Consider the following 13487-nt stretch of genomic DNA (forward strand, 5'->3'; position numbering starts at 1 on the left):
AGTCGTGATGTGACATAATGACCTGACTGATGCTGCCGTATTTGTCAGCTGTCAGACCTTATCCAGCTTCCCAAACAGGAGTTTTTAGACAAGTCATCATTATAACAAGCACAGAGCAACACAGAGTCAGACCAGAGCGGCGATCAAACACTTTGCAGGGTGTCCGGGTGGAGAAAATGTGGCTGTCGTTCCTCTCCGCACTGCTGAGAGGAATTAGGAAGGCTTTTGACTGGATGGTGCTGCATCATCAGACACCGTCCACACTTGCTTTCCTGGACAACGAGGTAAGTAAAACAGCATGTTTGTGACAACTCTGCAGATTATTGTTCTGAAATGATACCATGTTACCCAGTGATGAGCACCTTTACACTTGTATGTCTCTCCTGATGATGTCCCGTCCTTTGCTGAGGAGCAACAGCAAGACACGACCCAGGCAGCCACATTGTGCAGCGCTAAATAAAGACAGGAACTTTATCTGACTGTTATCTGTTGTAGCATTAGCCTAGCCTCTTCTGCTGAGATAATGGTGCAGCAGGTAAACTGATCCCATCCCTATCAGGTGTAACACATGCCATTAACACATTAACCCAGGATGCACGTCTATGTTTTACGTCTTTATTTCATTAAAAAAAATAAAATAGCAGCGAACATGTTGCTTATCTAAAGAAAAATAAATGCATTAGTCACATTATTTAATTAATAAATATATCAATTAATAAATCTTCATGTTTAAAACTTTAGGAAAAAATCTAGGGAAATTTAAAATCTTACCAGAGCATATCAGTCACAGCATGGCTCCACTTCAGTGTTTTCTTCACCAGTCAGTCTTGGAGTGTTAGATCTTGTGTAGCTGGTCAGTAGTCAGTGTTATATGTGCAGCGACAGTGCCAACCTAATGACTCAGCTATTTTTCAGTCACACAGACATCAGTACACCACTGGGGTGTCAGTTTACCATGAGCCACCACTCCTGTTACTGTCCTTCATTTTTCCATTGTCTGCTTACTTTATGGGCAAGAAAAGAAAATGAGACCATTTACTGATGCTAATAAAATGGCTATAGAGACAGAGTTAGAGATGATGATGATGATATGAGTCATAAAATACCCTAACTGTAAATGGTGAACAGGCCGAGTTAACTTTGTTGAAGTTACTTTTATGACTTAAGGAAGGAGACAAAAGATTTTGCATCGATTGGTTAGACAGAGCGATCGAGCTGGAAAGGATTAGCAGCAGGTTAGCGTGATTAAAGATAGAAAGAGAGAAAAGTGTGTGTTAGGAAGGTGGAAGGAGGACTTTGAGGAGTTGATGAACGCTCACAGCAGATGGAAGAGAGCCTGGAGAGGTGGAGGTATCCTCCGAAGAGAAGAGGAATAAAAGTCAGTCGAAGCAAAACGGAATACATGTGTGCGAATAAGAAGGAGACAGGGGTGAAGACGAGAGTGTAGACAAGGTGGTAGTGGGTGGAGACGAGTGTCAGGGTTGACTTGTGACTGATAGATAGCAGCAAGCGAAGGATTACAAGATGACAGCGAGACCTGAGATGTTAAGATTAGAAAGGAGTATCTCAGCGGGACAGCTCAGGTTGGGTGGTTTGGAGACACGGTTAGAAAGACAAGGCTGACATGTGCAGAGGATGTTAATGATGAAACTGCCAAACAAAAGAGGACGACCACAGAAGGAGAATATACAGAGGTTTGGTGTGACATAAGAGGATACTAGAGTGATGCAGATGATCAGCTGTGGCGACCCCTGAAGGGAGGAGCCGAAAGAAGAAGAAAACGATTATGCCGTTAAATAAAATAGAGTTGCTTTAGTAATCGCAATATGACACATTTATTCTTTATCTTTACTTTTCACTTTTAAATCCATTTTTCCTACCTCTTCTGTCGGATTGCATACGTTAAAGTTCCTATGTATATGTATCGATTATTCTGCCATCTATTGGTAGCGTCTGTCTGCCTCGTAGCTGCTGCAGGATTGTTGTCATTTTCTGTGGCTAGCGTTGAGCGCTGGCTAGCCGCTGGATTTTTCTCTCCAACATACTCTGATCCAGCAGGTGGGTTCCAGTTTGTGTCATTACACCTGTATGAAGCGAGGCTCTTTAAGTTAGTCAACGAAAGCTTTTAGTCGTAAAATTAGCAGCTAGCAGTCAATATTGAGTGTTGCCGGGCGCAGCTAAAAGTTGAAAACAAATGTCAGCTAACAGCTAGCTGCATTCTTAATAAGTTAGCTCACTTAAAGCTATCTACATAGTCTTCTGCTGTAGCTGAAAACGAAACTCTTTTCCACTTTAGACTGGCAAACAAATACAAACGTTTACTACTTATAACGTATTTCTACAAATGTCTGGTTTGTGAGGAGGAAGGCTAGACTGGTTTGCTTTCAGTGTAAACATAGTACCGGACAAAAAATGTCCATGTTAGGTCATCTTTTCACGACGGTCCCTCACAGACGAGCTGCGGACGTTTACTCCAAAGTTGGAGAGGGTGTCGATCACATTTTTAAAAACTCAGTTCACGTAAAATTTTCCATTTTGCACCTTTGTGATGTAAGGAAATGCCACGCTAACATGGCCCTGTTCCAGCTGCTGTGAACAGGACTCGACATGTCAGCTCTCCCTTTCTTTCAAAATTCTGCAAATAAAGCCGATTTTAAGGAAGAGAGCAGGTCGTAGGTTCATTGACATCATGATGATGTCTTTAATGGGCCGCTGTCTGTGCACTGCAACAGCTGTCAACCGCTGTCTGGCTTCAGATAATCTCATTAAAGGTGGAGCCACAAAAATATGCAGCACCCTGACTGGTTGTAGCTGTTTTATTTTAAAAGTGTAGCTGAAATTTTCATTATAATTAAGCTGAAATGAACAGAAGACGCGTGGTTAGCCGTTTATGCAAAAATGCTAATGCTAGAAGCTGGATCTGTATTTGTTCTTTACAGTTCATGCAATAAATAATAAAAAAAAATAATTTTACTCATATCTCAGCTGACTGGAGTCAGAATAGGAGTTAATCTCATGGAGCCTGAGTGATGTCTATATTTTACATTGTGTTTTTTATAAAGCAGTGAATGAAGTTTTGATCCTTGGTTGAAGGTCAGCCAAATGCAGCAAATACAACATAAAATGCAATATATTCATATGGCTAACATAAAAAAGGATTATAAATGTGCAGTCATAAAAACATTTGTTTGGACAGCTTTAATTTGGAGTTGAAAGAAGCTCACAGAAACTGTCCAGTTTCCTTCCTGGCTTAAAATGGGCTTTTGCAGTTAGACCACGTAGATAAGCGTGATTCGTCAAGATAAAGTTGCAATTCTGTGCATTTTCCTGTCATTTCTGACAATTTAATGATCAAAAATATATTTGAAGTTTAATTTACAGATGTGTAGACTGTTGAGGGTGTACCCCATCTCTTACCTCTGGGGATATGCGCCACAAACCTCATTTAAAGTGCCGAAAAATTTATTTTTTTAATCATTGTCCTTGTGATTTTTCTCTGGCTAAAACCTCTTTGGTATTAGTCAGAGAATGGCTTATATTCAGATGAAACCTTGAGATAAAATATTGCTGCTAACAACAACAGGGACTAATTAATCATCATCACCTAATATGTAGCAGTCCGGGAATCCATCAGCTAATTTTTCCCTCTGGAGACAATGGTCAATATTTCTGGGCCAGAGATATCTGACACGAGACTTCCTGTTTTGATGATTTCAAGATGCACACCAACAAATGAGTTCCCTATTTTGGTATCCTAGCAGATCTTTTGTTTTTAACCTGAATGCAGACACAGACTGCTCAAAGACAAACCCAAAAAGCTTCATAAAAAGTTGTCTCTTCTATACTTTGTGCCTGAAACCTTTGGACAGCACTATACTATACCTGTGTGTGCTTGTTACCCAGGATGTTAGGATGGAGTGTGGCCCAGTTCTGCCGGACAGCCTGGTGTTGGAGATCTTTCTGCGTCTGCCCCATGATGCTGTGCTGAGAGCTGGTCTGACCTGCCGACAGTGGCTGGCTGTTTCCAGAGATGAGTTCCTGTGGAGGGAGCTGTTCTACAGCTACTACCGCATCCCCCGCTCGGTACCCCGGCACCCTGGTAAATATCTTTATTATTTCTTTGTTTCTGAGAAGAATTTAGTTACTGCTGAAACTTTCTCTCATTACTTCCAAACCTGTCTGTGTGCAGCGGCTGTGTCGTGGTACAGGGAGTTCAAGCGTCTGTTTGACTGCATCCCCTGTGTGGAGGTTCAAACTCTGAGAGAGCACACTGACCAAGTCCTTCACCTGGCTTTCTCTCATCGGGGTCACCGCTTCTCCTCCTGCTCAAAAGACTGTACTGTTAAGGTAAGATATACTGTTGAGGTTCCGTGTTGTTTATGGAGGACTAGGCGACACTTTTATGCAATTTGGGGTATTTTACTCATCTGAATAAATGTTATTCTGGTCACTTTTTTGGCACTGACTGTGTCAGGAAGCAGAAGAGCTATGAAAAGCAACCGATCAGTTTTTAAATATTGAAAACAGCATGCCAAAAATCTTAGTTTCAACCAGATTTACCTGAGTAGACTACCATGTTAAGAATTAGCACAGCAAGTAACTTTAATGCGGACTGCACACATGTGTGCATTTCAGAGATGGTGTCTTCGAGGCGGTGCTGTTTCTACATTGCACTAAAGCTTTGCATATCACCTCCTGTGTTCACCTTGTTGGGATGTGTTCACCAGTTTGTGATGCTTTGACTGTGACCCTGTTAAGTCTGTTCAAGCAGAACTTACTCAACTCGTGTTGAGTATTGGGGACTTGGAGCAATTGGACAAAGAAGATTTGTGTTACATCATGTTCTTGTTTTATGACTGCAAGTCAAAATTCTGGTGACCAGTTTTAAAGTCGCTCTGGTTGGTTCTTTAGTACCTGGGGGGAGGGGGGAGGGGGTTCTTGCAGAAGTGGCAACTTTCAAAAACAGTGCAAACAGATTACAGAGTATGTGAAAAATGTCTGACTTCCTGTGGGGGTATCTTGCTGTCCAAATGCATAGTGAGTATTACTCCAGGCTATAAAGTGCAAAGTATGCAGCAGTGCTCATGAAAATTAGTGGATGACCAATAGCATGACCCAGGCACTCAATACCATCACGCATATAAAAAAGCACACTGGTGAGAGGAAAAATTGAAGTGTATTGGAGAATTAACTAACACAGAATGTTTGCGTCTTGATGCATGCTCAATCATTCAGCGCTTCCCACTGAAACACTTCATCCAGATGAACAGAGTCAACTTTCTGGGACAAAATATTTATATTTTTGGGGAAAATACTGTTCGTAGAGTCGTGATTAATTAGACAAAAAAATTATAAATATGTTGGTATTTATTTATTTGTGTAACAGCAATCAGTCTCATGTGTGACTACAGTGGTGCAAGGAAAATGACGAGTAGTGTCAAAAAGTTTAAGTGCTCTAACAAGTTTTTATAGAAATGATGATGCTGAAAGCCTGCATAGGCCATTTTTTTTATTTCTCACAGAATATAACCAAGAATAGACGAGGGACTTGCTAAAAATTCAGTCCTGTGAGCAGAACTGATAGTGGCGTTGGTTTCTCTAAAGTCTTATCAATATCCATCTCTGCACATTCTCTCATGTCTTCTCTCTTCCTGTGTGCAGCTGTGGGACACTGAGCGGCCAGATGGTAATATCTCCTTGGTGCACAGCTCCAGCATGCGGCAGTTTAACTGGGGCTACACCCAGTTCTCCCAGTTCAACGCTGATGACAGCCTGCTGCTCGTCTCGGGTGTCTACCTGGGACCACACCACTCGTCATCAGGAGAAATCGCTGTCATCAGTCTAGGTAGGAACCATGAAATACTCTAACTGTGAGGTTATGCTCGGGGTTATACATTGTTCATGAATGTGTTCTCTGTGACGCTCTCCCCATTCGATGCATTGCTACAGAAAATTACACGCTGTTGTCACGGGTCAGGAACAAGCCCTATGATGTCTTTGGCTGCTGGCTGAATGAGACCCACCTGATATCTGGAAACCTGCACTGGATAGGCAACATGACATCCTGCTCTGTGCTCTGGCTCAATAAAGCCTTCCAGGTGAAACCCTAGACTGTAGCCTTGATATTATTATAAAAACTGACATGCAGTTGTCATAAAGCAGGAAATGAGCAATATGTGTGGGCGAGTGGAAAATGTGTGTTTTCCCTGATTTAACCTATTTTCACTGTCAACATGTGAGTCTAACTAGAGTGTGTTTGCACGGGTAGAAAGCAACTAATTGTAAGATACGTTCGAGATCATGAAAACTTTATGCCCTCAAAGACAGCTTATATTAGTCTAGGAAATTAAAAACATATACACGGTTAAATGATAATAAAACAAACACATAAAACCACTAAACTGTAAAAACTGATCAATTGATTGTAGACTAAGGCCATGTCATAATGAACGGTATGCAGTTCTGAACATGTGGGTTTTCAGACGTGATTCATAAATAGAGAGTTTATGGTCCGGAGATCCAGTGTAGGCATATTCCAAAGTTTTGGGGCAAAGCAGCTAAAGGCTCAGGTTATAAAGGACGTTGAAAGTGAGGAGGAGGATCTAGAAAACAGGATCTTGTGTGTTATCAGGCAGGTGCTTACATGACCGTGAGGGGAAAAACCTCCCAACAGCTAAGTAAACAAAGATTGCATCCACACATTAGTAGAAAGGTGGTGTTATTTTTCAGTATCAAAGACTGTTTGTGAGGTATTAACCCATATTGTTTCTTTCAATAACTCTGAGAAATTTGGTTTATTTTCTTTTTTCCAAAGCAGCAGGCTGTAAACATGTTTATTTCTATTTTATTTTAACATGTCAGTGCTCTGTGGGTTTGCTCTTGTTTTGGAGCAAGCCTCAGTGGCCAGCGGAGGAACTGCAGCTCCTGCAGTGGCTTCATTTTTCAGGCCCAGATGTTGCTGCTTGAGTGAGACTAAGTGGCAATACGTGGCACTTTTTTGTGGTTTGCATTAGGTCACAGACTCACACATGTCTAAAATATTGCATATATTGAGCGAATAAGATAAAACCAAGCAGCTCGTGGTTCTGAATATATCTGAGCATGTGCAGTGGTGGGTTTCCAGGGGAAAAACAAAAAATAAATGTTCCTTTCCTGCAACAGGATATCGAATCGGAGAATGTCAACGTGGTCAAGCGCCTTTTCAAGATCCAGAACATCAACGCCAGCACCATTCGCACGGTGATGGTGGCCCACTGTCGGCGTCATGATAACCCGGACTTGCTGTTGGACTATGAGGCTCAGTCTCAGGCCCGAAGGCAGAAGGGGCAGCAGCAGCAGCACCACCAGCCTCTCCTCTTTGACCTGGCGACGTCCGGCAGCGAGGAAGAAGAGGAGCAAGAAGAGGAGGAAGAGTGCCAGAGGGGAGCGAGAAGTCATGGCCTCCCCAGTCCTCGTCTCCCTCAGCCGACCATGTCGGGACTGGAGCACGTTATACATGTAAAAAATCTGTTTGGCTTTTGGTTTTGGTTTTTTAGCTTTTTCATTTTTTTTTTATTCAATTTCTTTTTTTGCACTTTCCTTCTTCCTCCCAGAGCCGAAAAAACGTGGGGCAGAAGGAGCTGGAGATCGAGACCCAGGTGGCTCAGTTGATGGGCAGAGCCTACACAAAGCCCCCTGACCACAGCCTCTCTGAGCCGTCCGAGTCCGGGGAGGAAGACAAAACGTACTTACTCTTCACCACCGGCAGCCTTACATACTCTCCTCACCAGATAGGTAACAAAGTTATTCAGAAATGCTGCGATATTTTCTCAGAATTGTGCCGGCCCTCTCTCACCTGGAAGCTCCTTTTTCACTTTCCAGGCATTAAGCGAATCAGGCCTGAACAGATGACCACTTCGGGTCCTGTTCTCGGCGAAGAGCGAAGTTCAGATGAGTTTTTTGATTCCCTGGACCATGTTATTGATATCCACGGTCACATCATTGGCATGGGCCTTTCTCCAGACCACAGGTGATAAAATGAGAAAAATTTGAGCTAATTTTAAGCTGTATCCTGTATCAGCTTTAAAGATTAACATCACTTCTCCTCTGTCATTGGTCAGATACCTGTATGTTAATAGCCGGGCTTGGCCAGCTGGATGTGTGATCTCAGACCCCATGTCTCCGCCCCCTATTGCCGAGGAGATCGACCTGCATGTGATTGACCTGAAGAGTTTGAGAGAGGAGAGAAGAAGCCTACGCGCTCATCGAGCTTTCACACCCAACGACGAGTGCTTCTTCATCTTCCTGGACGTCAGCAGAGACTTTGTTGCCAGGTGTGTTTGTTATTTTATCCCTCAGACACAGAGGTTTTTAAAACTCGCAGCCACTCTCCACTGGGCAACAGAAAGGGAAGCGATACTGCAGTGTCGGTAAATGTGCTCATCATTTCACTGCTCAGTATATAAGAAATTCCCTTTTTTTGTTCTGGCTCAGTGCGTCACAGTGTGTCAGTTGTACATGACGTTATTTCTAGTAACAGGGGTGTGCCAGTATTTAAAACGGTAATCAGACCGCTTGTTTGAATGAAGACGCTGCTTTCGGATGTTGAGGTTTTCAAAGTTTACACTCAGGACATGTCAGTCGTGAGTGTGAGCAAAACGAAAATAATGAAGCAGAAACAAAATCTTTCCTCGAAACTGAGAAGAATCTGTTCAGTATGATGGGTGCTGTCATGAAGAGATTTTCCACTTACTGTCCATATTATTCCCCCACTACATATATAAAAACAAATATTTCCCATGGCATGTGAAGATTTTTGTTGAGAGTGACAAGGATAGAGGGACAGCTCGGATTGAGCTGGTTTGGATATGTACAGAGGAGGGATGGTGGGAATAACGGACAGTAGATGTTGAAGAGTTGCCAGGCAGGAGGAAAAGAGGTAGACCAAAGAGGAGGTTCATAGATGCAGTGAAGTGACACCCAATGTCACTATCAGACAAAATGTAGATCCACAGCGGATATATCAAGTTTGATTTGCCTCAGATTTCTCACCAGATAGAAACCCACAACTGAGACTCGGTTGGTGTCTCCTCCTAGTCTCAAACTGGTGATCTTTTGCATTTTAGGCAAATACCATACCGCATACTATACCATACTTCACAATACTATAGCAGGTTTTTTTGGAAAGCACTTGAAACCAACCACATGGACCAAAGTGGTGTACAGAAGAATAAATGAAAGATAAAAAAAACCCAGTAGATAAACACAAATGAAATAAATAAGACATTAAACACGATGAAAACAATAAAATAAAGATGAAATAAATCAAATAAAATGTGTTCATAGATAAATATTAATAATCATATGCTGTTGTTTAAATGTGTTTGTGGGCTGTGATCGTTTATGTCTAAATAACTTAAATTCTTAACTGGTTTATTAGAAATATGTATAACAGTTTTGTTAAACTCACTATTCACGATGTATTTGATTGAAACATTGACCAGGTAAAACCGCTGCGTAACCACACACAGCTGCAGCTTCACAGCTGACTGTCTTGATTTATTTCAAAGTAAAGTAAACATATTTGTGTTTGTCAGTTTTAATCGATATTTACTGCAGTTGTTTACACACTAAATCAAACGCTTGGTAACCGCTCTGACTTACCCTCCAATCTCCCACCTGTAGTGGAGCCGAGGACAAGCACGGCTACATCTGGGACCGTCACTACAACATCTGTCTGGCGCGTCTGGCACACGACGACGTGGTGAATTCGGTGGCGTTCAGCCCTGCCGACCAGGAGCTGCTGCTGTCCGCCAGCGACGACTCCACCATCAAGGTGTGGCGTTCGCCGCGAATGATCCGCCTCGCACAGGCCTCCGCCCGGCCGCCCAGACCACGCAGCCTCCTGCCGTCTTGGCTGAGCCGCAGCAAGAACTCCTGCATCAACGGAAAACCATGAGTCAGGCTGGAAAACACTTGAAGCGGGGAGGGGGAAGCATGGTGAGGAAAGTCTGATCTTTTCCCTCTGTGGTATGAATATATACACACTCCATGTATGTGTACAGCGTGGGCACGGTCTGTTGTTTTCGCTTGAGCTCACGGTGTTGTGACCTAAAGCGGTGACTGATTCAGCTGACAGGAAACGATAGCCGGCTCAGACACAAGGGGGCGCTGTTGTGCCAGCAGAACTGACTGCAGACAGAAATGATATGCAACGTTAACACAGGTAGAGATGTAGAGAGTGTAGAGCTGACACCTAAACACGGATGCCCAAAAACTGCTTCCCTGAAAGATGATTGTTCTCCTTTTTTTTTTTCGTCTTTTTTTTTCTTGTCTTTAAAAAAATCTGTAAAGTTGTGTCTGAACAGTCTGGACTCCTGGATGTGACGTACACATGTATACAAAGGTCCTCCTTTAGGGCAAAGTGCAACTGAGAATAAGCTGTTTGTTTTCCTATCAGTGGCTGTATTCAATTGATGTCTCGAGTTAAAAGTTCCTCATAAACTCTTTTCTCAAAGATTTTATAAAAGAGTATAAAACGAAAAGGGAAAAGGAGTTTCAGCTGCATTTAATGTGGTCTGCTTTTTTTTGTTTGTTTGCTTTGTTTGTTTGTTTGTTTGTTTTTGTCCGTGCCCGGGAAATGATCCATCACTATTCTATTAAATGTAGAATTACTGCGCAGTTTAATGTAAGAGGAACCGCTGGCTGTGAAGAAGAGTTGTTTGTGTAGCTGAGTGTTTATTGGATCTGTATAATATAAAAATGTATTTAAACCCTTTTCATTCATTAGCATCACAACGCTGCACCCTTTATTTTGCAGAATTTAATTAATTAATTTTGCTTTTCTTATTTAGCAACATATTTTGTCCCCCCTCTGGAGAAGGAAACTTTACAAGTAGAGCCTTTTTAGTCAAGTTACCTGGATGTCAAATTCATTTTATGCTGTGGGCCACTTTGATCTGAAGAGAACCAGACCAGTAAAAACATTTAAGTAAACATTTAATCCCCGACATTCAACACTACATGATCGTTTTTCTACATGATGAATGTGTAAAATTGCAGAAAAAGTGGTAGCACATTGCCCAGACTGTCCTGTATTTAGAAAACGTAAAGGTTTTGTTAATTACTCTCTTTTGTTAAACTGTGGACCCACTGTTTTTAAAAAAAAATGCCATTTCTATAGTTATATAGTTGATAGTGTAAAAACAGGAATCTGTTACTTAACTGCTTTGGTGTGGTATGAATGGGCATGGGGGAGGTCTGTGTGAGTTGAAAAAGCTGCAAAACTTATGAAAATACAGTTAAAAGTTAAAAATCTATGCACTAAATGTTTTCCAAAGCCGTCCATTGAAGTCTTTGCCGGGCCCATTATGGTCCCCAGGCCTTATGTTTGACACCCCGACCTCGAGCTCCAATTGGTCCTGTGGATTTTAAAAGAAAGCCGCCATTCTCCAGTTTGTCCACAGACTGCTGAACAGTGCTGTAGTGTATAAATAACTAATGTTTCCCTTAAGGATTGGAAGGCGGTGTTAATACCTAGTCTTTATTTTAAGGTGGCACACATGTAACTTTTAATATCACAAATTTTTTTTTTGTTTTTAAATATTAATATGCTGTAATAAAGATATTCAGTGGATTGGCAGTTTATGTTGTAACTTACATTGTGCACCAGTGCCACAGACTTTTACCCAAAGCAATAATGGAGTTTCATGGACCTTTCAGGTTGCACAAGTCGCGCCTATTACTTGAAATTAAATTCAGTTTAGCAAGGCTTAAAAATACTTTGTCTAATATTATTAGTCTTTGTTTGGTAAAGACAAGAAACAATAGATTAAAAACACTTTCACAGAAACAGACAGAAAGTATAAAGGACTGAAGACTCATTTTGAATGCCTGGTCAGATTGTGTTGAAATGTCTGTTGGTATTTACATCATACTTTAAGTCCCCTTTGAGGTGCTTTTACTGGTAAACACAAAGCAAAACAAAAAGTAACGCATGACTACAGCTACAGTTTAACCAGCACAAGGGTACTTTACTGGCTTATTTACATTTCCACGCAGATGCCTGTTTAAAGAGGACGTGACTGATTTTAAAACATGACTTTAATTATGATTGGGCGACTGTTTCACTTGTTGACTTTTCAGAATCCCCTGTGAATCCGACACTTGAACAAGCGGGTTTCATTAACCTGAACAGTGTTTTTGTTTTGTTTTTTCATGTTTTTGAACTTGTTTAAAAAGTCACAAACTTTCTCCTTTTTTCCCTGAGCTCCCCTTTTACTTCCTCTTCATCACGCTGTCATGGTTTGCCAATGTTTGCTTCCTCATGATCATTTTTTTCCAGCTTGTGTTCTTTTTAAAAGCTCCACTTTAATAAAGCGCATGCCCTGCAAGTCCAGAAAACTGAACATGTGTCAGACTGATATTCTTTTCTGCGTGTTGCTTTCTTGTGCAGTTTTTGATTAAAGGTTTTGAAAAGAGAGCCCGATGCATGCCTAGCTTTATTGTTATTGTCTGTTTGCAAGTATTTGTCAGTTAGTGAAGTTTAGAAATCGACCCTGAGCGCCCAGGTGATGCGGTTTGAGTCTTCTCCAGAATCATTCGCACTCCTCCGCAGTCAAATCTAAAAATAGACACATACTACACAGGCATATTTTTAGCTTCTGTGTGCATTAAATTTTCCATCAAAATGTCACTGTCGCTTACTAATAGTCATGTAGGGAGAAAAAGTACATTCCTGGTAACCTTTGTTTCTGTTTTTGACATATTTGGACATTTTATTTTTGATACAGCGCCTACAGATAACGATGATACATGTGAACCACACAGCAGGGAAATTTAGCTTTTTTTTTTTTTTTAAAGTAATTCATTAAATAATTTTATCCTGTGCATCTGAACTTTTATTGCCCACCTTGGCAGAAAGCACTGGGCTTCTTGCACATTAGCTACAGGAGCTGCGTCATGGCCTGAAGCTCCCGGCGCACAGCTCTTGTTCTGATGTAAATGTCGCAGGAGGTTTGGAGTTATGCAGCTAGTGAGTCAGCAGAAAGTTGGTGATTTTTCTGTGATTTTTGCACCTCAGTCCTCAGCAGACCATTGCTCTTTGACTTTGCGTGGTCTGCCACTTCATGGTTGAGTTGCTGTGGTTCCTAAATGCTTCCACTTTGACTATAAGTGGTGTTACTGCAATTGCGGAGTATCTACGAGGGAAGAAATTGCACTGACTTGTTGCAATAGTAGCATCCTGTTAGAGCATCACCCGTTTTTACACAGCTAGGATCCTACGTATATCAGACAAGAACCAGAAAGAGCCCAGTAGCTGGTCTGCTCACTTCCAGATGCTGACAGAAGAGGATGTTGTTGCCATCAAATTCAAAATGAGCTCGTATTTTTCATGCAACAGTAAAATGTCTGTTTAAACATTTAATATTTTTTATGCTCTATTATGAATTTAAAAAATGAGTTAATGAGATTTACAAAGTCACCACATTCTGTTTTTATTTCAATTT

The 13487-nt window shown here is 41.4% G+C and overlaps 1 protein-coding gene and 1 long non-coding RNA gene across 4 annotated transcripts; one reads left to right on the top strand and one right to left on the bottom strand.

The window, feature by feature from the left end:
- Positions 1 to 223: 223 nt before the first annotated feature.
- LOC102083173 (uncharacterized) lies at positions 224 to 3896 on the bottom strand. 3 transcript variants are annotated; one of them, XR_002062738.2, is made up of 5 exons: positions 2403 to 3896; positions 1881 to 2084; positions 772 to 1751; positions 363 to 452; positions 224 to 272 (listed from the first exon to the last, which is right to left on the bottom strand). It is a non-coding gene; the product is annotated as an uncharacterized LOC102083173 (long non-coding RNA). The 3 variants fall into 3 exon arrangements; XR_269346.4 differs by having other exon boundaries at positions 772 to 1004; positions 2403 to 3894; XR_002062737.2 differs by having other exon boundaries at positions 772 to 2084.
- Positions 1928 to 12386, top strand: fbxw5 (F-box and WD repeat domain containing 5). Its single transcript, XM_003445178.4, has 10 exons — positions 1928 to 2058; positions 3904 to 4099; positions 4190 to 4347; positions 5662 to 5845; positions 5950 to 6098; positions 7162 to 7497; positions 7593 to 7773; positions 7861 to 8008; positions 8100 to 8312; positions 9664 to 12386. Exons 2-10 carry the CDS (start codon positions 3913 to 3915, stop codon positions 9935 to 9937), a joined length of 1830 nt encoding a protein of 609 aa, XP_003445226.1. The 5' UTR covers positions 1928 to 2058; positions 3904 to 3912; the 3' UTR covers positions 9938 to 12386.
- The last annotated feature ends 1101 nt before the right edge of the window (positions 12387 to 13487 follow it).

The sequence above is a fragment of the Oreochromis niloticus genome, linkage group LG7 (genome assembly GCF_001858045.2).
Source record: "Oreochromis niloticus isolate F11D_XX linkage group LG7, O_niloticus_UMD_NMBU, whole genome shotgun sequence".
NCBI lineage: Eukaryota > Metazoa > Chordata > Actinopteri > Cichliformes > Cichlidae > Oreochromis > Oreochromis niloticus.

Bases quoted from the DNA above. Each gene is read 5' to 3' on its own strand.
- fbxw5 (XM_003445178.4), top strand. From the start codon at position 3,913: ATGGAGTGTGGCCCAGTTCTGCCGGACAGCCTGGTGTTGGAGATCTTT. The intron at 6,099-7,161 runs GTGAAACCCTAG...TTCCTGCAACAG, and splicing joins GGCTCAATAAAGCCTTCCAG to GATATCGAATCGGAGAATGT. The intron at 7,774-7,860 runs GTAACAAAGTTA...TTCACTTTCCAG, and splicing joins ATACTCTCCTCACCAGATAG to GCATTAAGCGAATCAGGCCT.